General features: G+C 37.6%; 1 protein-coding gene across 1 annotated transcript in view; it reads right to left on the bottom strand.

Moving 5' to 3' along the window:
* Nucleotides 1-25,324, bottom strand: part of NYAP2 (neuronal tyrosine-phosphorylated phosphoinositide-3-kinase adaptor 2) — a 295,363-nt gene extending 270,039 nt beyond the window's left edge. The window contains exon 1 of the mRNA XM_052636241.1: nucleotides 25,104-25,324. Within this exon, the coding sequence (XP_052492201.1) occupies nucleotides 25,104-25,324 (221 nt within the window). The remainder of the gene's footprint in view (nucleotides 1-25,103) is intronic.
* Between the last annotated feature and the right edge of the window lie 2,654 nt (nucleotides 25,325-27,978).

Here is a 27,978-nt window from a genome sequence, read left to right as displayed (position 1 = left end):
GAAACTTCAACTATTGCATTTCATATCTACAATAAGATATGTAACTGAGAGAGAGAGAGAGGTAGATAGGGAGGGAGGGAAAGAAAGAGAGAAGAGAGAGAAGATGAGTGAGCAGATCTAAAGAAAGCAGAGAATTGCAGGAGTCAGAATAACCCGGAGTTTATCAGTTTACGCTGACACATTTCCTTGGCAAAGGCTGCTGACTGTAGGCAAAGTCACGTGGCTGAGAGTCTGGAGTGTGTCTGCCCGTGAAGCTCTTTGCCTCCAGACCAGCATCTGCACCATGTGATATCAGGTTGCCATGGTAAGTATACAGTGTGCAACTGAAGGGGTTGTTTTTTTTTTTCCCCCGCTGATATGCAGCTTTAGCATAGATGCACCAGAATTCAAATTAATACTATAAGGAATTCACTGGAAGGGGAAGCTTTAAGGGGCCTTGGTTAAACACTTAGCATAAGTGTTAGAATCTATAAGCAAAGGTGCTACATCATTTATTATTTTTTCTCAAGTATAAAGAGTTTATCTTAAAGTGGTCAGTGGATTATCAACACACAATTTTTTAAAATATACTAACCAGTTTCATTGTTTCCTCTTTTGCTATACTGAGGCTTATATTACAGAGGACTTCTTAGCTACCTGGATAGTTTTTATTTCACAAGAAAATGATTCTTGTTGTTTTCGATATTCAAAATATCACATGCATGGTAAAAAAAATTCCAGATGTGCTGAACTTTGTGCAATCTAAAGACAGCATCCTGAATTTGATGTAAAAGCTGCTCTGAAAACTAGATCACGGGTTTGAAACCTCAGGCTCTGTCTGAGAGCTCAGCAGTTCCTCTCTGCTCTCTGCAGTGTCACTCTGTAAAAGGCAAGCTTAGCATTCAGTTCATGAACTTGGAATCCTGAAATTGCCCAGATGACCTGCCAGATTGGCTCACATGGAAGCAACTGATGGCTGAGTCATTGCCCATCCCTAAATCCCACTGCCAAAATAATGCATTATTTCTCACTCATTTCTTCTCTTCTTTACAGAATTGTTTTTAGAAGTCAAATATACCTGAGCTCTAGACCAGTCCTACCCCTCACTGTGTGATCTTGGCAAATTTCTTAAATTCTTCAAGACTCAGCTTCTCTATATGTGAAATGGAGCAAATGATAGAATCTACCTCAGATTATCATTTGGATTAAACAGACAGCATGTAAAATTGTATAGGATCTTGCATGATATAAGCATTAAATTAATGTCAGTTGCTATTGTGATCTCTTTATGATTATTTACATCTATCTTCCTTACATTGTGCACATTCTCAAAAACCAGCTATCCTAGAATTTCAAAACTTTCCCCAAAGAGCTGTTGAAGCTTTATTTTGCATCAGGATCAATAATCCGGCTAGGTAACTTGACAGCAAGTGTCTTTCTAAAGCCCAGTTTCTTGATGCTTCTGAATCACATGTTTGGGGAGGACAGAATACCAGCAAAATTCCTTTCAGAAGAATTGGCCTGGATGGTTCCAATGAGGCCAACCAGAACCAATGGATACACTGATAGGGTTTGGAAAACTGTGACTCACAGGTCAAATTTGGCCCTCTACCTGTTTTTCTAACTAAAGTTTCATTGGAATACTGTCATAGTCGTTGGTTTAAGTTTTTTTGAAGTTACTTTCACACTTTAGCAGCAAAGTTGAGTAGCATAAATAGAGACTTTATGGTCCTCAAAGTCTAAAATAAGGAACATCTGAGAATGTTTGCTGACCCATGGAAGCAAAGCAGCAGTCCCCAACATTTTTAGCATCAGGGACTGGTTTTGTGGAAGACAGTTTTTTTCCATGAATTGGGACGGGGGATGGTTTGGGGATGATTCCCATAAGGAGCGCACAACCTAGATCTCTCACATGCACAGTTCACAGTAGGGTTCATGCTTCTATGAGAATCTAACGCTGCCGCTGATCCGACAGGAGGTGGAGCTCAGCAGGTAATGTGAGTGATGGGAGTGGTCGTAAATACAGATGAAGTTTTGCTTGCCCACCTACCACTCGCCTCCCAGTTCCTAACAGAACACAGACCTGGCCTGTAGCCCAGGAGTTGGGGACCCATGAGCCAAAAGATAACTGGGATACTTGAGTAGGGAAAAACAGGTAAAGTGGAAGTTTTTAAAAGGTAGAGCAGCAAAATGATGTTTGGAATGGCAATCTGTCATTTTTTCCCGAACTCTACCTTATACCTATATTAAGCAAGAACCCAAACTAGCAGTGGAGGGGAAGAGTCAACTATATGACTAGGATAAAAATGAAAATTTTGCATTATAAGTGATTATAAACTTCTCTTCTTCACTTCCCAAGGTGGAAGAATGCTGTGTTGCACAGCTAGTCCAGGGACCTGCTCTCTTGTGCAAAGTTCAGGTACTATACAAAGAATGAAGGCCAAAAACAAGCCTCTTCCTCCCCATAAAACCCCAGTATTCACTTATCTTGAGCTACACAATAAAGAGTTTATCCAGACAGCAGAGTAGAGAGAGGAGAGCCTGGGTTGTCTGGTAATGGGAAGGAGAGTCATTATGTCAGGTTTTCTGAATGAAATGGCCCTTAGGCTATTCTTTGAGAGATTCCAGCCAAGATCTATACCCCTTAACAGATATTCCAAGTGGCTAAATTCTCATTTGTTTGAATGGGACTCTGTGCCAGGATCTGGCCATTATTTGGCTGTTTTTAATTTGATATATAGAAATCATTCCAGAAGGTGCATTAAATGTTAGAATCATAGAGTATAATGAAAGAAAATAAGAGAGAATAAACAATAGTGTCTGTGAAAATCAGAGAAGTTGTCAGAGATACTGCTTGAGCTGTCTTGAAGGAATCATAGGAACCTAAGACACAGGATCATGAATGGCTCAAAGTACAAGAGGCTGAACTTTTGGGGGAACACTCATCCTCTATGGCTGGAGAGTAGTGGTCCCTCTAGCAGTATTTATATTCCATTTAATACTCACTACTATCTGGCAAAGAGGACATTATGACTGATTTTCATCAAGGAGGAAATAGATAATTTGAGGATAAATAAATTTGACTAAAATTACACAATATAGAGTACCATTATTTGCATTTTCACTTAATATTGTATAAATGATGGTGACATTTTCCCAGGGGTTAAATACTGAATGGGGATTATATTAGTAACACTGAAAATTTAGCCAATCTGGATATTCCTTAATATTCATCCATCTATTTGGAGTTTTGTGGGGAGAATTGTAGGATGAGAAGCATTTTATTTGTTCAGAGATCTTAGTAGGTTTTTCAATTTTCCATTTCTCTTATCTAAAGATTCCATATTTTATTGCCCAATTGTCTTCTGTTTTCTATTATCCACCAAAATTTAAACTAAGAGAGATAATTAGATCAGTTATAGCAGGAAACTAGTTTGGCTACTCTTTCTAAATTCAGCAATTATATGCTGCATGACTTCAGGAAACCCACTTTTCTGCTGGGTCCATCACATAGTGATCTACATCTGAGAAAAAAAGTGCAAAACTGGTCTCTTAGCAGCCCATTGCCATTCCCTTTAATTAATAATCTCTTTGTCTCTTATATGTTCCCTTAAAAGAATACTGATTTATAACCTATTTATTATTAGGAATGGGTGTGACAAATCATTCACAGTAAAGCAAAATTGACTAATGCTGATGGGCTCAATAAAGGACAGAAATGGTAGGGACTTAACAGAAGCAGAAGATATTAAGAAGAGGTGGCAAGAATACACAGAAGAACTGTACAAAAAAGATCTTCACAACCCAGTTAATCACGATGGTGTGATCACTCACTTAGAGCCAGACATCCTGGAATGTGAAGTCAAGTGGGCCTTAGGAAGCAACACTATGAACAAAGCTAGTGGTGGTGATGGAATTCCAGTAGAGCTATTTCAAATCCTGAAAGATGATGCTGTGAAAGTGCTGCACTCAATATGCCAGCCAATTTGGAAAACTCAGCAGTGGCCACAGGACTGGAGAAGGTCAGTTTTCATTCCAATCCCAAAGAAAGGCAATGCCAAAGAATGCTCAAACTACCACACAATTGCACTCATCTCACATGCTGGTAAAGTAATGCTCAAAATTCTCCAAGCCAGGCTTCAACAATATGTGAATCATGAACTTCCAGATGTTCAAGCTGGTTTTAGAAAAGGCAGAAGAACCAGAGATCAAATTGCCAACATCTGCTGGATCATGGGAAAAGCAAGAGAATTCCAGAAAAACATCTATTTCTGCTTTATTGACTATGCCAAAGCCTTTAACTGTGTGTATCACAATCAACTGTGGAAAATTCTGAAAGAGATGGGAATACCAGACCACCTGACCTGCCTCTTCAGAAACCTGTATGCAGGCCAGGAAGCAACAGTTAGAACTGGCCATGGAACAACAGACTGGTTCCAAATAGGAAAAGGAGTACGTCAAGGCTGTATATTGTCACCCTGCTTATTGAACTGATATGCAGAGTATATCATGAGAAACTCTGTGCTGGAGGAAGTACAAGCTGGAATCAAGATTGTCGGGGGAAATGTCAATAACCTCAGATATGCAGATGACACCACCCTTATGGCAGAAAGTGAAGAACTAAAGAGCCTCTTGATGAAAATGAAAGAGGAGAGTGAAAAAGTTGGCTTAAAGCTCAACATTCAGAAAACAAAGATCATGGCATCTGGTCCCATCACTTCATGGGAAATAGATGGGGAAACAGTGGAAACAGTGTCAGACTTTATTTTGGGGGGGGCTCCAAAATCACTGCAGATGGTGATTGCAGCCATGAAATTAAAAGACACTTGCTCCTTGGAAGGAGTGTTATGACCAACCTAGACAGCATATTAAAAAGCAGAGACTACTTTGTCAACAAAGATCCGTTTAGTCAAGGCTATGATTTTCCCAGTGGTCATGTATGGATGTGAGAGTTGGACTATAAAGAAATCTGAGCACTGAAGGATTGATGCTTTTGAACTGTGGTGTTGGAGAAGACTCTTGAGAGTCCCTTGGACTGCAAGGAGATCCAATTAGTCCATCCTAAAGGACATCAGTCCTGGGTGTTCATTGGAAAGACTGATTTTGAAGCTGAAACTCCAATACTTTGGCCACCTGATGGGAAGAGCTGACTCATTGGAAAAGACCCTGATGCTGGGAAAGATTGAGGGCAGGAGGCGAAGGGGATGACAGAGGATGAGATGGTTGGATGGCATCACCAACTCGATGGACATTTGTTTGAGTGGACTCTGGGAGTTGGTGATGGACAGGAGGCCTGGCGTGCTGCAGTTCATGGGGTCGCAAAGAGTCAGACACTACTGAGAGAATGAATTGACTGAATGGATATAATTTTACTAATATGTAGTCTCTTCATTCACAATATAAAGACTGAATCAATGCAAGCCAAATGAATAATCTTATACTTTGAGATGTGTATTTGTGTGTGTGTATTAATGGCTTAGTTCATTATCTGACTCATTGTAACCCCACGAACTGTAGCCCACCAGGTTCCTCTCTCCATGGGATTCTCCAAGCAAGAACACTGGAATGAGTAGCCATTTCCTCTCCAGGGGATCTTCTTAGTCCAGGGATCAAACCTTGGTCTCCTGCATTGCAGGCAGATTCGTTACCATCTGAGCCATCAGGAAAGCCTGGTTATATTATATTTGTTGTTGTCGTCCAGTCACTCAGTCTTGTCTGACTCTGCAACCCTGTGGACTGCAGTACACCAGGCTTCCCTGTCCTTCAACATCTTCCAGAGCTTGCTCAAACTTAGGCCCATCGAGTTGGTGATGCCATCCAACCATCTCATCCTCTGTCATCCCCATCTCCTCCTGCCTTCAATCTTTCCCAGCATCAGGGTCTTTTCTAATGAGCTGGCTCTTCACATCAAGTGGCCAAAGTATTGGAGCTTCAGCTTAACTCCTTCCAGGAATATTCAGGATTGATTTCCTTTAGAATTGACTGGTTTGATCTCCTTGAAGTTGAAGGGACTCTCAAGTCATGTATTGATCTCCTTGCAGTCCAAGGGACTCTCAAGTGCTATGATGTGTAGCACTGGATATATTGAAAAAGAGATTTTCACAAATGCTGAGAGTTACATTAGACTCCCCTCAAATTACACCATATCACTAAGTGAAGTGAATCGCTCAGTCGTATCCGACTGCTTGCGACCCCATGGACTGTAGCCTACAAGGCTCCTCTGTCCACGGAATTTTCCAGGCAAGAGTACTGGAGTGGGTTGCCATTTCCTTCTCCAAGGGATCTTCCCCACCCAGGGATCGAACCCGGGTCTCCGGGCAGACGCTTTACCGTCTGAGCCACCATATCACTAACTTCCTATTAAATCATGAACGCTGCTGCTGCTGCTGCTAAGTCATGAACAAGGATTCATAATACAAATTAATATTCAATAAATCATTAAAATATATTTATTAAGCATATACTTTTCCAGATGTTGAAGATACAGTAAAATGAAGCCAAGGGCCTGTCTTCATGCTGGGAACATTTCATTTATAAGAGCTAATGTTCATTTAGTGTTACAAGTCCTGTTTTTAGCCTTTTACATGCCTGATGTCATTGGTTTCTCATAACAACATGAGTTTGTAGATGCTATCATCATCACTACTTTATCATAGAAAAATCTGCAGCCCAGAGAGTTTGAGTACTTTGCACATGATCACACATCCAGAAGGAGTTAGGAACAAAGTATAGCCTGAAAAGAAATCTGATGCTGTAAATCACCTGCTATACTATACTATGGGTTCAGATGAAAATACTGAAGAAGTAAAAAAAGAAAAGAAAAAAGAGATAGAGATAACATGAAACTAATTTTATTTAAAAACTAAAATTTTATTGATTTCAATTATTTTATTTTGATTTCAGTTTTTAAGAATTTATGTCTGAAAAGCTACCTCATTTTTCTTCATTTGGATTTTCCCACTATAATGAATTTAAGCTTGAATTTAAATGTTAGTGTTCTCTCACATACTCCACACACACTAATAGTTTCATTGTCTCTTAATCCACCATCAAACTGAAAATTAGATATTTATATAACATGGATATTGCCTTAGTCCAATTTCATTATTAAAAAGTATTTGTCTAGTTTGTTACAGTAGCTGTTAAAATCTATTAGAATGCAACTCATACTGCTTGTGTAAAATCTAAAAATAAAATAAATCTAAAACCCCAAACATTTTTCTCTGCTTGTATACCACTGGAACTTTCCAATCTGCCATAGGACAAAAGATGTGAATCCTTAAATGTATTAGATCAACCTGTTTTTAAAGGCCCATTTTCCAACAGAAACTTGACAATAGAAAGCCATCTTTAATTTTCCCTTTTCCATTGTTTCTCATTCCAAGTGTGTGTCAAGAATTTAATTGCAGCAGGAAATTAACCAGTTATAAAATACTGTACTTGTGCCCTTGCCTGCTAAAGCAGAGTGCACTAAATAATTTGCTTAATGGCCTCTAACATGAGACCTCAATTTAATAACCAAAGTGCCTTGACTTGTTGGATAAATTCCTGGTGAGAAATGCTTTGTGTATAATCCATCAAAACATCAATGGCTCAAACACACACGCCCACACAGAAAATGAAAATAAAAATAGAAATTCTGATATGCCAAGTTAACTAGTTTGAAATAAACCATATAGGTGACCTTTTGTATGAATGCACGAACTTCCTTGTCTTATAGCTGTGTCAGAGCCGTGTCTGACTGACTCCACAGTAGGAAAGGACATGGTCACTCCAAAGACACACATTTGCCAGGTACCTGACGTGTTTCTGTCTCCTTTTTATTAAAGCTCTATCCCTTAAAAAAATCAATGTCGATTGTCAAGGTTGCTAAAAATTTGGTTTCTAGAAAAACACCATTACTGTAGTGATTAAGTGCCAGTTTAGGCATACAACTTTGAGTCTTCAAATTATTTTTGGCTTATTTTGCAAAACTACAAGGACTCTTTTAATGACTACTCTTAACAAGTATTTTGCAAACTTACCTATAAATTTAGAGACTAGAGAAGAAAGAAATATATTCTGGCATTTTAGTGACCAGGCTAAGATTACCCTGATCTCTTCGGGAATTTCATTTTTCTCCTTATTTTTAATGCAATTTATTTCCATCTGATGCTTTGATTTTAGGAGGACATATAAGCCACAGACAATAAAGCATTCTTCATACATTTTATATGTGGGGGTTGTATTATTTATGTGGCTATTTGTTTTGCTTAGAGATGATAATTAGGGCTAAATAATAGAAATTGAGGCTGGAGATCATATATAGAAAGTATGTAAACAGGGCTTTTGATAAATTTGACATCCTTGTACCTGAGGAAAAAAAATAACTTGATGAAACTTTATTTCATTGTCCCACTATCATTTTGAATATAAAGTAACATTTTCTTCATTCATTTTTAAAAATCTATCTGATTGAATTTAGGAGTAAGGGAAATGCTTTTTTCTTCTAAAGTTCAGACACAAATATAAAAAAAAATAATGAAAAGTTTATTTTCAGGTCTGATCTTAAATATATGAAATTGCATTTCATCAAGTATCTTGGGAATTTCATGGTCCATGTGAGGAATAAAATGTCTCCAAATCAATAAAAATATTTTCCTTTAACTACATGGATCATGAATGAAGAAAATAAATTATCTTTTTTAGAAAATTTTCTAAAGTGAAGATTTTTGTTGCTGTTCAGTTGCCCTGTCAGGTCTGACTGTTTGTGACCCCATGGACTGCAGCACGCCAGGCTTCCCTGGCCTTCATGATTAGTTAAAGGATAAGATTTTCATTGACTAACTTGACTACTCCAGGAGTTGAACGTGTTTCCATTACATGCTCATTCTTGACCCCCAGGATATGCTACATCGTGGTCAGGACCTAATAGAACAAGGGGCTCAGACAGTAAAGAATTCACCCTCAGTCCAGGAGATCTGGATTCAGCCCCTGGGGTGGGAAGATCCCCTGGAGGAGGGAATGGCTACCCGCTCCAGTATTCTTACCTGGAGAATCCCAAGGACAGAGGCGCCTGGCTACAGTCCATGGGGTTGCAAAGAATCAGACATGACTGAGCAACTAAGACTTTCACTTTATCAGGACCAAACAAGAGCTGCTAGTTGGCACATGGAGATAATTTTTATTGTGTCAGATTGATTATTCTGAGCTGGTTCATTAAGATGAGTTTTATCTGTGTGACTGAGGTAACATAACACACACACATTATTAAAGCACATCTTTAGAAGAGATCAGGCCAGAAGAGGGTGGCTACATCCATTCTTTCACACGTTCATTGAGCCCATTTCATTTTGTTCCCAGGTTATCATTTCTACAATAGTTCATACATGCCATCAAGCCTGGGCTGAGCTCCTCATTCAACCCCGGGGTGACAGAGGTGATCCTGTTTTCATGTTAACTAAATCACAGTCTGTCTCAAACCAAGATTGCCAACTGTGTTAAATTAAAGATAGAGGTTCTTTGCTGAAGGCAAGTTACACAGGGGATTGTGTTGACACCTTTAAGCTGACTTCTTTTTAGAATTCCAAGTCACATTGAAATGGAAGGCTTGGGCAGATAGGGTCACGGCATTAATGACAAATCCACAAGCAGCATTCTTCTTAAACCCAATACCAGCCTAATCTTTCATTCTCCCACTTTAATGCAATCATGGGACAGCACAGGCTTAGTGTTCCCACCTCATTTCAAAATGCTCTCTTACATGCACGATACCTCCTTAGAGATTTTTTAATCTTGTAAGGAGTGATAGAAGACTTTCCCTTCCACTATAGGTGAGAAAGCAGATGCTTTTGTTTGCAGGTTGTACGTAAAACCGATGGACTTCTTCAGAAAAATTTCATGTTATCAATTCAAACCAGAGTCTCACAAAGACATATTATACCATGTCTTCAAAATGTATCTGTTTGATAGACACACTACCATGTGTAAAACAGATAATCAGCAAAGTCCTACTATATAGCACAGGGAACTCTACTAAATATTCTATAATGACTTATATGGGGTAAGAAGGTGAAAAAGAATACATGTATGTATCTATATAACTGACTCACTTTGCTACTTGAAATTAATACAACATTGTAAATGAACTATATCCCCATGTAAAATTTTAAAAGATGTTTTAAAAGTATCTGTTTATAATAATGAATGCTCTGACAGCTAGCTATGGGGAAGTAGGTTAGTTATGGTATTCATCAGTAAATAGAATTGTTCATGGGTAGAAACTAGACTAGATGCTGTAATTAAAGTATTCATTAAAAAAATTTCCTGGAAGTGTCTAGTTACTGTGTTTCCTATTCCCTTTTATCTTCCTTGTATTACGCCTGTTTTTCCGTGATGGATCTCTTTACAGTAATGCTCTCATCTGGCTTTGCAAGCCCTGTATTGACTGTACACTTCTCTGGTTGTATTTTTAGCTGACATTTTTGGCAATGATGTTTCGTTGGATTTCTCCCTGTCAGTTTATTTTTGGTAGATTGGTTGAGTGTCCTATTCTCTTATTCCACTGTCCAGTTATTTATCGTTTTGGCTGCTGATGGTGGTGTTCATACAAACACATATCATTCTTCTCTTTCACCTGTTTAGCCCAATCTAACCTGTGAAAAAATTCATCATGAGTCAGGGGAAATTCAGCATGGCATGTATTATCGGTATTGTGATTTGAGTGGCAGGCGACCAACACTTAGGGAACAATTTATCTACCTGAATTGGGCTAGACATCACTAATGCACACGGCAGATTGATTGTACGGTTCTAGTGGACGTATTCTTTATTAATGAGATTCAGTATGATTTGCTAAAAAGCCTTTTACTAGGCAGTCATTTTCTATCCCCCTCCCCCATCACTCTTTATTCCATTTAATCTGTTGAACCATGTACCATGTTTTGAAAATGTATTTCTCTCCTCTATTTTTATTTGAAATACCTAGGCTTTTTAAAAATAATTATGCACAAACTGAACAAAGCACACACACACACACACACACACACACACACACACACACACACCAGATTGGAATTGAAGTGTATTATAAAACACAGGAACTAAGGAAAGCAATTAAAATCCTAAAAAGACATTAAGGTAAAATAAAAATAAAACTCTATCAAAAAGACATACTCTAAGTGAAATTTGACATTTGAAAGAACTAATTTCTAGAAATGAATGTGTCTGTACTAACAAGAGTTGCAAAGTGCATGGGATTTCTTTCTAAAATGATATTATTTGTACTGATCTGCTGAGAGTTGGAATTTTCTGAGGTTTTGTGCCTTCAAAAAGAACTCTGTAAAAATCATGAGAAAAGGCATAAATTACCCACTTCTTAACCTTTTGCTTCATTATCCAGAGGCCAGAAGGCAGAAGGGAATAATGTTTATCAATTATAGTTAGTTTTTTCTAAAATGCTTTAAAGATAACAGAAAAGTAAATTATTTCAGATTCTAGTTTCACTGTGATCAAACATTCCCTACAATATAATTTCATACTTGGTAGGGGAGGAGGGTAAAAAGGAAGTCATCCCCCTTCTCTTGAGAGAAGAGTCTGTTCATCCTCTCATTGCTACAAACATGTCTCCGCATTGTCTTTTTAAAAAAATTCTCCATTACTTTTTTCTTTTTTTGTGGGTAAATCACAAAATGCCATCTCTCCCTAAACAAAATAAAATGCCAGCTGCTGAAAGAACAATGTTTCCTTAAAAATGATCTATACAATAACTTGCTCAACAAATGATATCTAGTCCGATTTTGTCATTTATCTCCAAAACAAATACTATTTCAATTGTGTATTGTAACTGGCTTCAGAGCATTTTTAAAGTTTGTTTAAATTATATGTGTGTGTGTGCTTAGTTGCTCCGTCATGCCTGATTCTTTGCAACCCCATGGACTGTAGCCCACCAGGCTCCTGTGTCCATGGGATTCTTTAGGCAAGAATACTGGAGTGGGTTGCCATGCCCTCCTCCAGGGGGTCTTCCCAACCCAGGGGTCGAACCCAGGTCTTTCGCATAGCTGGCAGATTCTTTACGTCTGAGCCACCAGGGTGCAACAATCTAAAAACAAGCATCCTAGGAGGTTAAGAATCCCTCTAGGAAAGTTCTCAAAGGCTCAAGCGTCTGCATGCAATTCTGGCTCTCTTTAAAAAAGAGCTGGGTAGGTCAGAGTTACAATTACTGCATCAAGGGGTTTAAAAGGAAGAAGAGTTCTTTCCTGGTGTGAAGGGCAGGTGGAGGCTTTCATGTGATTAGTCTCCCAAGTAAGTCTCAAAATAATAGGAAGCTGAAATCTTTTAGCAGTATTTACATTGCCATGTTGAAAACATGTTGCTCTCCAGAAGAGAAATCAAATAATAAAATATTTTTTAAAAAATATTTTAGCTTGTATCTCTTGTAGACATTAAGTTGTTATTTTATCTTCATGAGTCATTATTCCTTTCTCTGTTTAGCTTTAGCCCAAGTGTTATAAGCAGTTTCTTCACAGAAAGCATGTATTTCCATGAAAAAAGTCAAAATTGAGCAGCTCATATGCCAAGAGGGAAAACTTTCAGGGTAGTTCCCTGTAAATATCTGGAAATTCATTAATGAATTACATTTCAAATATCACATACTATGCTAGTTTATTTACTATTCCTATAGGAAATAGATCATCAGTGAATGGACTGAGTTTGATACAATCTTATATGACAAATATTTCAAAACTTACTACACACAAGAGACAATTTCTCTGCTCTTGAAAACCAGTTTAATAATTAAGACTAAAACTACCAATTAGTGTATCCTTTTGAATCTATTTATGTGCTAAAATCTTTCAGCCCTCATATAATTTTAACTATTTTAGGAGAAGGAACAAAAATATGTGTACATGGAGAAGATGAAACAAAAGGAAGAAATTCACGTTTGAGGCTGGGTGTTGGTGTCATTTGCAATCACTCAAAGCAAACAGTCCAATTCCTTTCCTTGTGTTGCTTTCTACCTAAACGGAGACAGATTTTTTTTTAAATTGGTGCAGTATGTCATTACTAATGCAGCTATATTATATGATGAAGATGAAGGTCATAATGTTGACTGTGAAAGCAATAATAGTGATGCTAATAATAATACTAACAAGAGTGGCAGCTACCAATTCTAAGCAGTTACGATACATTGACGACTTCACTGGTTGATCCATGTGAGTTGTACCTTTATTTCTCTTAACAGTACAAGAAAGGGAATATTATTATTTCTAATTAACAAGCGAATTAATGTCACTTTAAGGATTAAGGACCCCTTTATGGGTCTCACCTTAGTTAGAAAGTAGAAGAAACCAATTCTACCTTCTGTCTGGGCACCAGGATTTTCCCACTACTTAGTTATCCTCTCCTGTAGCCCAAGACACACACCGTTACTTCCTGTCCGCCAACACACATACAACTTTACTCTGAATTTACGTTTTACAACAGGATGATAACCCTGGTTTATTGAAATACCTCAGGACAGGGAAAAGGTCCCATGTGTATCAGTTAACAAACTACTTATCTATGTCTCCATCATCGCAAAAAGGCCGTAAATAAACAGCCAAAGCTACCCATTGTTAGAGCATTCTTACTTTTTAACAATGTCAAGTATTCTGCCTGTCTACACCTGCCTTTCATTCTGCTTCTAAGATTACAGGATGAGGGTCTTTCTTTCTGTCTTAACTGGAAAGCATCCAAGAGTGTGGCTCACGTAGCTCTAGGAATCGAGATCACTTACTCCACTAAATCTGCACAAAGGCAGAAACCTTCAGGCAATTGTTCATTTGCTCTGGTTAATCTACACACTTGCCCTTTGCTGAATAAACACTAAAAAAATACCTTTCTTCAAATCTTTCCTAAATATGTGTGTGTACAACTTTGAGTTTTATAAAAGTATTTCAAATTTCTATGCAATTTTTTAATCCCGTACCCACAAAATATGAAAAAGGAAACAGGAAATTCTCATAGATACCAACAAACCATTACAAGCCTGAGAAATCTCAATATGCCCCAAACCTTTCTCACCAAAACCCCTTTTCTGCTGTCTTCGCCATGCCAGCTAGTGGGAATGTCATCCTTTATTTTGCTTTCACACCCCCCAGCCAATCGACGTCGCCAAATTTCATCAACCCTACCCTCAAAATGCACCTCCAATTCCACCACTTCTTCCCCCTGTCCAGCGCTGCTGCTCTGGTCCACGCCACCATCTGTCCTCCTCATGATGGTTTTTACAGCCTCCCAACTGATGCTCCTGCCCCAGAGCAGCCAGAATGATCCTCCTCTCTATTTGGGAGTCAGATTATGGCATTCTTTCTTCCCAAACCCTGCAACAAATCCTCCTCTCATCTCAACTGAGTGACAGTGACCTTCATGGACAGTGACATCCATAGTGTGACATCCATAGTGAGCCTTTTCCTGACCCATTTATGTACCACTGCACTCTTCATCCACATTCTTGGCTTCAATGTCCTTATTTCATTTTTTTCCACATAACTCATCAAATTTTAACTTACTCTCTACTTGTTTATTGTCTGTCTACCTCACCCAGCACATACCAGATTGTAAATCCTATGAGGACAAGCTTTTTTTTTTTTAAACTATTTATTCATTGCTTTATCCCAAGCACCTAGAACTATACCTGAGTTGTGATAGACATTCAGTAAATGCTTAATAAAAAACTTTATATAGAAACAAAATACTGCACAACACATATAAATGCCACCCTGATAGAAAATTATCAAGTCTTCTTGGTAAAGCTCTTCTTCGCTGCTGAGCCACTTCATTTTTTATTCAAACATCAGGATATGCTGAGTGGTATACTTAGTCCCGAATCAGAGACTAAAATGCAATTTACTAATTAAAATAATGGATTTTAAATGCTGGTGTTTTTATTTTTAAAACAGCTTCCTTGTGCCTCTTAATGAAAGTGCTTTTCTTAAAAAATATTGTTCCCGCTGCTTCCTGGCAGGCTAGTTATATTCATATTGTAGCATGGCTATGAATATTCTGTCCTGTACTTCCAAATATGACTGTTATTCAGAATAACTTTTCTCCAGAGGCATGTGTTTCAAGCAGAGATTCATTTTGGGAGAGGAGCTTGATTTTCCTTCTATCAGTGCATGATTAAAATTAATTTCAAGGTGACCCATACATTTATAATGAAGATGTTTTCTTTCAGGCTATGTCAAAGTTGGACAGAAGCCTTGGAGCTATTTTATTAACATTCTCAGCCTATGCTCTAGCTGTTTCATTTGTTACATTAGACATGTTCTCTAAGCTATATTGCATTTTTAGTAGTTATGAAAGTCCCCTGACTCATACCCTAGCTCCATAATAATTTCTTTTCCTTGTCTGGATTTTTGAACCTTTTCCAAAGGCTATGTTTACCTAAAGACTGAGGATCTCCTCTGATAGCCTGAAGAGTATAAATAAACAGGCTTAAACTAAAAACTATTGCCCCATTAATCTATAACCATCTCTAAATATTTAACACTGCTTTTGAAAAAAAAAATTACCTTATACTTTCCAATGGGTTTCTTTTCAATGATTCAGGTAGCCGTAGGTTTGGATATTTGAAAGGTCCATTCTTTGCCGTGGTATCCTCCGCATAAGAGCTTAATTCTCAGGCTGACTGACAGTCGCACATGGGATTGTGTTCTAAAAAGCCCCTCCTCTTGCCAACATCTGTCTATTTATTTCAGATATAGAACAGAGCTTCTTAAAATGTAAAGTCAGTGCTAGGTCCCAGATGTAATTAAAATTGCAACAACCAGAAGGATAAATACTCTCCAAAAGGTACATAAGAAGAATAAAGTCTTACCTTAACCTGAGCCATTAAAGATCCCTCTTAATGTGACCTCTAAGTGCCCCCACAGGTGGTAGAAATAAAAACCTACAATCAACTCTATTACAAATATATAGATGTAACATGAATTCTAAAAAGATGAATACTGATGTTAGTATAAATCCTCTTAGGACTGCGATGACCCTTACTGAAAACAGGAGGCCAGCAGTCAGACACCATTCTTACTTATAAAGTGAACTGGTACAACAAACAAAATGGACAAATGTAGTCCTTAGGGTAAATGGGGAAAGTTAATATTAATGAGCATAAGTGGTGCCCTTAGATACATGCTCATTAATATTAACTTTCCCTTCCAGCACTGGAAATATAGAACATTTTTAATAAATCAATTTATTTAGGATCACCATTGTAGATTTGGCTTCTGGCTCAATAAAGAGCAGTGAGGGATGGACAAGGCAAATTACTGAATTCTCTCTTCTAATCGTAGGGTCCTATGAATTTAAAAATCCACATAAATTTGTATAATAAAAAATTACTCCAGTGTCTAGATATCTTGTTTAAACTTCGAAGAAAGAAATCTGGATGCACAATTTTAACAGCAATTTAAAAAAAAAAGTAAAGCAGCTTGTGGTCCTCTGAAATGATTAATAGAAAAGTGATTGGAATTAATCACAAACACAAGAGGAAGCTGAAATTAGAGAGGGTTATTAAGATACTGTCCACTGTTTAATCTCACCCCCTTATCAACACATTAACCTTGTTTTCTCTGCCTAAGCCCTGAGTCCTACAGCAAAATTAGGTCAGAAATTCACATCAGATCAGATCAGCTGATTCATTCCAGCACAACCCTGACATGCTGCAGATTTGGGTTTTGTTCTAGACAGACGAATATGGCTGAAGGTTTTGGGGGTTTGTTTCCTACGCTCTAAGCATTGGAGGTAGAGCTGGCTGTAAAGTCATTTCTAAGGCTAGCAGTAGAGTATTCCTAAAAGTTGAGATGGTAGGGTTTCTGAACTCTGGTTCATTTAACTGTTCCCCCTTCACCTGAACAAAGTGAACGTCCATTTTCATGCATAAATGGGGCATTTCATTTTTCCACATACCTGCAATTAAGTCAAACCTAATAGGATTACCTATCCATGACTATTCACATTGCACTGAAGGGATATTTCTTTCACTCAAATGCTCTTCAGTAAATGCTCCCTATTTCCATAAGGTCTTCTGCCACAAATCATGAGTATGATTCCAGAAGCCATAACAATCTAAAGAGGATTTATGTAACTGCTAACATTTCTCTAATAAGAGCTCTCAATGTAATTATGTCTTTGGGTAATCATTGCAAATAGCAACCAATTCTAAATTTTGGTATCACAGTCATTTGCTTTCTAAGTAGAAATGCTTTAATAAATAGGAAGCAAATATTTTCTTTAATTTTATTTTTAGTTATTTTTTTCTCTGTTGTCTAAAGGATGAACTGTCCTGGCCCGTTGTTTCTTTCGACTAACAGAGATACTGAAATCTTCAAATATAAATGGCTTCCAAGTATATATCTTAATATACAATTGCATGTATTTTTTTAAAGGAGCTGTAATTAATCTAATTCTGTTTCTGACTGTCACTTTTAAAGAGGAAATATAACCTCATATAGATCCCTTGAGGGCATCCATAGGGAATAGAGACATTCCTAATCAGCCTAAGTAGTCCTTTGTGTCAGAACCACTTTGCTAAAATCGAGAGCTGTCTTCCAGACTTGCAATGTTAGAGGGAATTTCACTAATGTAGCATTTGTTTTATTAGAAAAAAATATTCGACCCTTTTCTTTAATAGAAAACGTACTCAGAAAGATATGTACTGGGAACACATTTTTCCAGTAGCTTTTTTAAAACAAAGGATATATCTTATATTGTTTTCAAAATACTAATCATTTTACTAATAGTAAAACGAGACAATGCAAGAATGAATTCCAGAATCCAGATAGAAAAAATTCACATGAAGAGAGAAGCCTCAAGCCTAAGCATGCATCACTGGGTTTACCAGATGATCTTTTGATTGCTCTTCTTGATGTTATTGGTAAAGAGTGAATCTTCAAAGGAGATCTTACATTAATAGGTACACATAAGTACTGCCTTACATGTTGTATGTAACCAGCTTGTTCTCATTTGTCAGTTGCCTCCCCTTAATAACTAGTGCCTATGTGTGTCAGTGGTTCAATATATCTATTAACCTTGTGTCTTAAACATCCTTCTTTATCCACACATGTAGCAGACTAGGGTTTTCTAACCTATCTCAAGTGATCTTACTAGTTTAAAATGATAGGTTGTGCATGTTTGTTTTCTGATATTTTTTTTTTAATAAAAAAGAAATCTCATTTAACAATGCCTGCAGAAAACCATTAGAATTTTATCATAGCAGAAATGATGAGCTACTGAAATATTTTTTCATTATCCATTAACTTTTCGCCTTTTGAGTCTTTCTCTCTTTTTCCCACCAAATGTTATTTGGAGCTATTAAGTACTGAGTATCACTTTTTATTTATTTAAAATTTTCTATCCAATAAGACTTTTCAGTGAAATCCCATTTGGGAAATGGAAGTGAAAATATAAGGAAGTTAGTAGCAAAAAATGGGCTCAACTTAGTTTAAAAATAAGTAATTGGGCTCAGAAAGCCCAAGTGACTTGGAACACTGAGAATGTGATGAGAAGATTTTTTCCTAAGAGCTCAGTGTTTTAAGCTTCCCAGCTTCAACACAAAAGGCATTTCAGCACATATGTGATCTAGAAGGTCAATCACATGAAATCCTATTTCCATTTTTTAAGCAATCCCTGGCAGTCTGCACATTTCTGAAATTGCAACTGGCATATTTCACAGAGAATTATCATCAATGCCTTTTCAAGGTCAAACATGCCCCATCTTTAGATTTTCAGCATTTACATTAAATAGTAGTATATATTAAAGCGGGCATTCAGCAGATATGACAAAGAATTTTAATTGATTAGACTGTGTTCATTAATATCATGTTGAATTTTATGTATAATGACATAAATTGCATGTTAAAAGTATTACAATATGTCTGAAGTTTAGATGTGGATATTCTGCCTTGGTCACCATCTCTGCAACCTCAAAGTGCCTGTGTGGCCAGAATCTTGCTGAGGAGTTTTCAAAAATTTTAAAAATGAATTTGCTATTAGCAAAGTTGAAGCAACTGTAAAAATGTACTATGAGAATACTCTATATAATATTTAAAATTTATTATATCCTTTAATTGTCAGAATCCCAGGACACTGGTCCCCATATGAACAATATAAATTGAATTTGAACATTTCAGCAGGTACTGAGATGGAATAATTTGAGAGCCCCATCCCAAAGACAGGGAGGCCTTGAACCTCCTCCTCCTGCCCAGTCATGACTTTCCTGGCTCCTTTCCTGATTCTTCCTCCCTTTACATCATCCAGAAACTTCTACGTATGTCCTCACACTGCACATGTGTGTGTGTTCGTTGCTTAGTTGTGTCCAACTCTTTGCAACCCCATGGACTGTAGCCCGCCAGGCTCCTCTGTCTATGGAATTCTCCAGGCAAGAATACTGGAGTGGGTACTCATTTCCTTCTCCAGGAAATCTTCCTGACCCAGGGACTGAAGCCAAATCTCCTGCACACTGCTCATGAGCCCTGCTTTTATAAAAACAAAGCCATCTGAGCAACATAGATGGACCTAGAGACTATCATACTAAGTAAATCAGACAGAAAAAGACAGATGTTATATGACAATGCTTATATATGGAATATAAAATGTGATACCCATGAACTTAATCTTCAAAACAGAAATAAATTCACATACATAGGAAACAAACTTATAGTTATCAAAAGGGAAAGGAGGGGATTTTGGATTAGGAATTTGGGATTAAAATGTATACACTGTTATATATAAAATAGATAAACAACAAGCACCTACTGTATATCATAGCATATCACTATTCTCTATACTCAATATCTTGTGATAACCTATAAAGAAGAGAATCTGAACACATATATATATAACAAAAATAGATAAATAACAAGGACCTACTGTATATCACAGTATATCACTATGCACTCAATATCTTGTGATAACTTAAAATAGAAAAAAACCCTGAATATTATACATATATATGTAATATACAAATATTATATATTTATATATAATATTATATTATACCCCTAATATAGGTATATAAGGGGCTTCACATGTGGCACTAGTGGTAAAGAACTTTCCTGCCAATGCAGGAGACATAAGAGAGATGCAAGTTCGATCCCTGGGTCAGGAAGATCTTTGCACACCCTTGCACGCCTTCTCATGCCCTCGCAACCCACTCCAGTATTCTTGCCTGGAGAATCCCATTGATAGAGGAGCCTAGCAGGCTACAGTCCACGGGGTCTCAAAGGGTCAGACACGACTGAAGGGACTTAGTATGCATGCATATATATCTTAATCACTTTGCTGAGGACCTGAAACATTGTAAATCAACTGTACTCAAACAAAAAACAAACGAAAAAAGAAAGTCATCTGAAAAGTTTCCAAATTTAGGAGATTTTACTAGTGTTTTGCTCCTTCCAAAAATATTTACATTTTAAATTTGAATTCCAGAAAAATATTTGATTAAAGAGTGTAAGAGAGAATAGGTAAGAGTTACTGCTAGCGAGAGACATACTACATCTTTCTATTCCCAGCACATGTGACAGCTACGGTACAATAATAAAGTGGTGTTTGAGGAGCCAGGTTTGGGGTCGCTTCACGCAGGAGTAGTCATCCGTTCATTCATCGTTCAGTCACCCATACATTGTGGCTGAACAGTCTGTGCTCCAGTCTGAAACACTTGAGATCCCATCCCTTCCCACCTACTCAAGGACATAATCACAGTAATTTTTTCTTCCCTCTCCTAAGTCATTAACATTTCCCTTTCTATTGTAATCATTTATATCAGCATTTCAAATAAGCCAACTTTCTCTCTTCTTAAAGGAAGAAAACCAGGAAAACAGAACACCATAAACTTCTCTTCCTCCTTCAACTACTCTCCATATGTATGAATTTTATTTAACTTCAAAAATCCCTACAGTAATTTTCTATCATTTTCTTCCTTAAGTGTTGGTGACCTGGGTTCGATCCCTGGGTCAGGCAAATCCCCTGAAGAAGGAACTGGCAACCCACTCCAGTATTCTTGCTTGGAGAATCCCATGGACAGAGGAGCCTGGAGGACTATAGTCCATGGGGTTGCAAAGTTGGACATGGGTGAGCGATTAACACACACACATTTTCTTCCTTGTTTCAATTCCTCTTTTTCCATCCTCTCATGAACCTAACACCACTGGGTTTTGTCCTCAGACCACCAGCAAAACTTTTCTTGTCAACACCAATGTGGTAAAAAGCATCATTCAATCCTCAGGCTTCAATATATTTGACCCACCAGTAAAATCTCTCTTCTTTAATCCCTTTTGTCATTTCACTCTGATGCAACACCCACTTTGGCAGTTCTCTTATCTCACTACCTCTTCTTACTGGATTCTTCTGCTGTTCCTGTTATGTAAGCAATCATATGCCCCAAGGAACTGTCCTGGGTGCTTTTATTCTATCTAATTTTAGGTCCTACGGATTCTTAACTAGACTCTTGACTGTAATATCTATGACTCTCATATTAACATCCCCAACTTTGATCTCCATAAATCCTGGATCCAATTGCCCATCCAGAATTCTCCATTTGAATATTTAAAAGGACTCCCAACACTGGCGATGAAAGCTGAACTCCCATTCCCCCACCATTCAACCTAAACTTACTTCTCTTCAAATCTTTAGCATTTCATTAAGTGTAAGCATCATTCTTCTAGTTGTCTCAGATAAAAAACCAACACATAACAACAGAATCCAGAACAACAGCAAAACACACTTGAGAACCATCTTCAGCTCCTGTCTTTTATTCTATTTCTACATCTCATCAGTTAGAAAATTTTGATGAGCCCATAATCTTAGTATTTGATACCACCTCTGCTAATATCACCCTAGTCCAAACTACCACCATCTCTAACATGAATCACAGCAAAAGCTTTCTCTCTGAATTCCCTGCATTGTTATATCCCATTCATCTATTCAACCGAAGGAAACCATAGTAATCACTGTGGGATGATCAGTTAGCGCACATCATACCTATGCTCAAAAATCTGTAATCTTTCTTCCATCAGAGTAAAACATGAGTGTTTATAAGGCTTTGTATTACCTAATGGTCCACTACCAGTCTGAACTTATACCACTGCCCCCCAACCTCAGTATTTGCTCGGTCACAACAGGACACCTTACCCTTGGAACACACCAAACTTCGTCTTCTCTGCCCAGAATCCTCTTCCCATAGACAGCTGTACGTGGTTCACATCTCCAGCAACAGGCTCCCAGTGTCTCATACTCCTGCTCAGATGTTGCAGGATCTCAGAGTTCTTCCCTGGAGTCTACTCTCATCTTCCTCATCTTGGCTTGTTTTACAGTGTGAAAAACTGTTACCACCTGTCGTATACATTTATTTAAACGTATCTTTCATGTTGCCTCTCCTTTACCCTTCTTTCAGAATGCAGTCTTTTATAACCAGGAACTTTGTTCTGTTTATTGATATTTCATAAAAGCTTAGGGCTTCCCAGGTGGCGCCTGTAGTAAAGAATCTGCCTGTCAATTCAGGAGACGTAAGAGATGCAGGTTCGATTGCTGGGTTGGGAAGACCCCCTGGAGAAGGGCACGGCAACCCACTCCAGTATTTTTGCCTGGAGAATCCCATGGACAGAGGAGCCTGGTGGGCTATAGTCGGTGGGGTCACAAAGAGTCAGAAATGACTGAAGCGACTTAGCACACACACATAAAAGCCTAGAACATTTCCTGGCATTCAGTAAAATTCCAATAAATATTTTACCAAAAAATGAATATATTTGACAGCAAGTTATTGGGATGGCCCAAAAACTGCATTCAGGTTTTTTTTCCGTAAGACATAATGGAAAAACCCATACGAAGTTTTCGACCCAGTAATTATTGAGTAATAATTTGGCTTAAGATTCTGTTCTAAGAACTGCACAGTCACTTACCTAAATTCCTGTCCCTGTTCCCTGAACTATAGACTTCTTGGAATTATGCCTCTTTGAACACTTTACCACCTAAGAATGAGTCATTTTGCTGTCTTAACATCGATAGATCTTTAGATAGAAACTTTCTGAAGGTTGTTGATGAAACACAGAATCTAATAGTACTGTGATAAGCACACTGTGGGTGCTCTGTATAGTCTAATAGAACAATTTAGCAAATAATTTTGTCCCTATGCTTAGAGAAAATAATGAATTTATGAGTTTTAATGGCAAGATTGGGAAACTTTATATTTTATATATGAAGTTATTTTAAAAATCATGAGTTTTCTTTTTTGTTTGAGTTTCAGAAATGTTAGACTCACAGAAATAATTTAAAATGTTCATATACATATAGAAGTTTATCAGAGGTACTTTACAGAAAAAAATTTCTTGTAAGAAAGGAAACTGTGATGTCAACTAAAACTGCTGCTGCTGCTGCTGAGTCACTTCAGTTGTGTCCAACTCTGTGCAACCCCATAGATGGCAGCCCACCAGGCTCCCCTGTCCCTCAGATTCTCCAGGCAAGAACACTGGAGTGGGTTGCCATTTCCTTCTCCAATGCATGAAAGTGAAAAGTCAAAGTGAAGTTGCTCAGTCATGTCCGACTCTTAGCAACCCCATGGACCGCAGCCTACCAGGCTCCTCCGTCCATGGGATTTTCCAGGCAAGAGTACTGGACTGGGGTGTCATTGCCTTCTCCAAACTAAAACTGGGTAGAAATAAATAACATCTTACAAAAAGCATATGCAATTATTAACATGTTTATGAAGCAATTTTATAAGTATTTGTATATTTGGTAATAGAATGGATTTCCATTTTAATAGTCCAGAGAAAAAGATTGCACTCTTTCACAATGATCCTCTACAAAAGTTCTTTCTATACTTTTGATTCCAAATCTCTCTCCTTGTTTCTCTCCCTCTTCTTCCTCATCAATCATTAAATGATTGGAGTAGTGCATCCTTATGCTGCTTCTTTATAAGAATGAATGTGTGTGTGTGTGTGTGTGTGTGTGTGTGTGTGTATGTGTGTGTGTTTGTCACTCAGTCGTGTCCAACTCTGTGACACCATGGACTGTAGCCTGCCAGGCTCCTCTGTCCATGGAATTCTCCAGGCAAGAGTAATGAAGCGGGTAGACATTTCCTTCTCCAGGGGATTTTCCTGACCCTGGGATTGAACCCCATTTCTTGCATCGCAGGCAGATTCTTTACCACCTAAGCCACCAGGGAAGCCCATAAGAATGAATAGTCCACCTTAAAAGAATATTTTCTTTTCCTTCATGTTATAGTGTTCACAGAGAGTAAGCAAAAGGATTAATTTCAGATTAGATGAAAAATCCACCAACTATCAAGACAGCTTACTATTACCATTCAGTTATCCAGGCAATTGATGGATTAATTTCCTGAATTCTGTCTTTTTGCCGTTAATAAATATACTTCGTTGAATAAATAGGACTCCATCAAACACACATTTCTACCTGTACCCCTACAATATATACACTCAGAAAATGCTGAACATTTTTTTGGAAAAATCAAAAATTGTGTATCCTTCTTTTGATGTCAATACACTGGAAAATATAGCCTCAGTTTGGAGGCTGCAATTGAGGCTCATTTGCATGTATCAGGTAGGTTTTGAAGCATGAAAGTCACTTCTTTTGAACAACCCTGGGGCACTTAGTACCAGGCAAGAGATGTAATAGCCACAGAACTCTGCATAGAGACCACACACTGAAGCTTCCACTTCAGAAACTCACAAAAGTCTAATTATTGACAAGTCTTTTCATAGAAAGATGAACTCTATTATAAGATAAGGATGATACAAAGACCTTTAAAGGTGGGGATTTTTCATTAAACATTAAATAAGTGTGTGTTCCCTTAAGCTTTTATCAAGAGATTGTTCAGTATGAACTTTTACTTAAAGGAAACTGAATTTTTTCTTCATCCCATCTGCACCTCCATAATGATAATACAGAAGTAAGCAACTTTTGTTAACTAGGGCAAGAGTCCTGTCCCTAAGGTGGGTTGTTTTCTGTTACAGTTGAGGAGACATTTTCACTTTGTCTTTTCAAGTCTAACTTTGGCAAACCGCTTCTTGAGCAGGTGACAACATCACAGTCTTCGCAGGACTCACAGACTCCCTGGAGTGAACAATACTCAGGACACTTTCGTTTATACTTACCGTTTTATTGCTTCTTCCTGTCTTCGGCGTTTTTCATTCTTCTCTTTCAAGTAGGCCAGGTTTGTCTCGTTTCTCAAGCGATCGTTCTCTCGAGCAATGTCTGATGCGTTCTGAATAACCAAGCCATCATAGGCCTTCATCCCCATATCCTCAATGTACTGGAGAAACGTGTCCAAAGGGTCTTCCTCGGGATTGGAGCTCATCATCTTGGAGGATTTCATGTGAAAAGGAACACTTCCTGTGGGATGAGAGCACATTTCACCTTCATCAGAGATGCGGGTAAAAGCAAGGTGTTGCTTATTCTCCTAACATCTCATCAGCCCCAAACTCCAGAGTCTATGGTAGAATCTACTTGGAGAAAATGTCTCATTAGAAAGCACAGTTGCACGTTAAAAGTAAATGTTAAATGAATTTTGCCTGGGTAGCAAACACTTCCTCAAAGCGGCAAAATGAACAAATCAATGGTCAAAGCTCTTGCCCTGAAGGGTGATGTGAAGGCGTAAACATTTGGGGGTGAGGAATAACATAGGTTATGGGCTTATCTGGTAGCACAAGTGGTAAAGAATCCTCCTGCCAATGCAGGAGATGCAGGTTCGATCCATGGGTTGGGAAGATCCCTTAGAGAAGGAAATGGCAACCTACTCTGGTATTCTTGCCTGGGAAATCCAATGGACAGAACAGCCTGGTGAGCTACACACCATGGGGTAGCAGAGCATCAGACATGACTGAGCATGCATACACCGCCCCATGTAAACAGCCATGATTGTGTTTCTCAAAAATGTGTTCATATGCTAATAAGATACATTAGAGCCAAGCTCTATTTCTTTTTTGAACACCATAACAACTTTTCTGTTCAGTTTCAAATAAAATACTGTAATAATTTGGAATGAACTTTCTTATTGTATGTTTTCCTCACAATTTAAGTTAAGATTTATGAATCTGAACAATTCATGCAAAACAGAGCAGTTATCAAGGAAATGCACTTTTCTAATATAAGTTGGCTTAGAAATAATCTCTTTGGGGTCCTCCATTGTTCTCCAAAATGGCTTCATATTATAACTCAAAAATCATAGATCACCAGAACCACATTAATACTTACCACTCTGGTCATTCAAGCAATGACAATTTTGATTATCCTTACTACTTGAAGGGTTAAAAAACCTGAGCCACAGAAAGGAAATCTGAAAGCCAAAATCAAATCAAAACAAAAACATAGGACTTTACAAGCTCACCTATAAAATGATGGAAATAATAATGCTTAGCCCCTACTGATATGAAGATTATGGGAGGTGATGACTATAGAGAATTTCACATAGAGTTCAACAATAATAAGTGTGTACATAATGAAGCTTGTTTATATTATTGACAGTAACAATCATGTAAAAAATACATATATATATAGATGAATGGGTAGATAGATAACCAGCAGGCTATAGAAATCAGCACGGCTTGAAGTAGAAGTATCCAAAGAATCATAGAAATAAATGAAGCCAGAGGACAGAGAAATTGTGTTTTTATCCATCAAAATAGAACTGAATTTTAATTAATTACACGCAGAATAAATATTTTACACTTATAGCTTAATAATGCTTACTGTCCTCAGTCGCATATTCATCATGGTAAAGCAAAATCAATTAGCAAAGAATATGTTGGCAAATTTAAAAATTATAAATCACCTTTACATCTTTTACTTTCTTCAACAGTCTCAGAAAAAATTTTTTTTAATATCAGCTGAGCTTTTTAAGGTAGAAGTCCTAGACCTTCATTTTTACCATTTCAAATTATTTCCATTCTGATTTTTTTACAAGAATAATCATGTTCCATAACCTGGATCGTAGCTATGGAAACTTCACTTCTTATCAGAGTTTATTAGCATTTCAGCTGCCAGTCAATCCATACGTTACTTGAAGCCCACTCTAAATTTAAGGATTTATTCTTCAACATGTAAGAAATTGTTGAAACCAGAGGGTCGATGGATTGCTCTTTCACTCATGGTTTTCCGTTATGTTGTTTTCTTATGTTTAATTTGGTTTTAAGCCGTAATGGGTTGGTAAATGAAATGGACTTCTAATTGCAACCACCTAATGTGACAAATTGTATTTCATTATCATCCTATCAGAAGTGGTGAACATACATAGGAATAAAAAAATTCTGCTATGAATGATTGTAATTTGGGGGGGAGGGGATGCAACATGATACTCAAAGAGCTAAAGCATTAGTATTATTGGGAATTCACTTCTACCAAGGATTTCAGCACTGGGTGTGCTTCGATAAAAAAAGATCTGCATAACTTCATGGCAATTATTTCTACCATAGTTAAGCAAGCCAAGTCAGTATTACAAGGATTCTAGAGAGAATGGGTTGGAAGGTGGAAGATCAGGGTGGAAGATGATCACTCCTACTCTGCCCTGGAGCAAAACTGTCCATTTCCCATTGTGTAAGGCATTATCCAAAGATTTTTATTTCTTCCCTTAAGTTTTCCTCTCCATCCAGATGACACTTGTGATTCTTTATGGAGTTTATATATTCTAAACATTAACCAGATTAATTGTGCACCTCTGAAAATTAATTATCTCCCTAAGTGGCCTTTCAACTTGGTTAGAGTTCTAATTTGTTTATTTTGAGAAAATATTAAATAATAACATCATAAAATATGTATACTATGGAGAGTTCTATTATAAGGTGTTTTTTTTTTAATTGAGATGAAAATTTGGGGGATGAAAATCAACTGTGAAATCTAGTAACACTTCAGAGCAATGAGAACTGGATGTTGGTGAACATGCTTTAGTCATCCAATTCTAGAGGATATTTGCTTCGACAATCATTCATTTATTCAAGTATTTCTTGAGCACATGTTATACGCTGTGCTGCGTGC

The sequence above is a fragment of the Budorcas taxicolor genome, chromosome 2, assembly GCF_023091745.1.
Source record: "Budorcas taxicolor isolate Tak-1 chromosome 2, Takin1.1, whole genome shotgun sequence".
Lineage (NCBI taxonomy): Eukaryota > Metazoa > Chordata > Mammalia > Artiodactyla > Bovidae > Budorcas > Budorcas taxicolor.
Note: the sequence above shows the minus strand (reverse complement) of the source record. Positions and strands in the feature narration are given on the sequence as shown.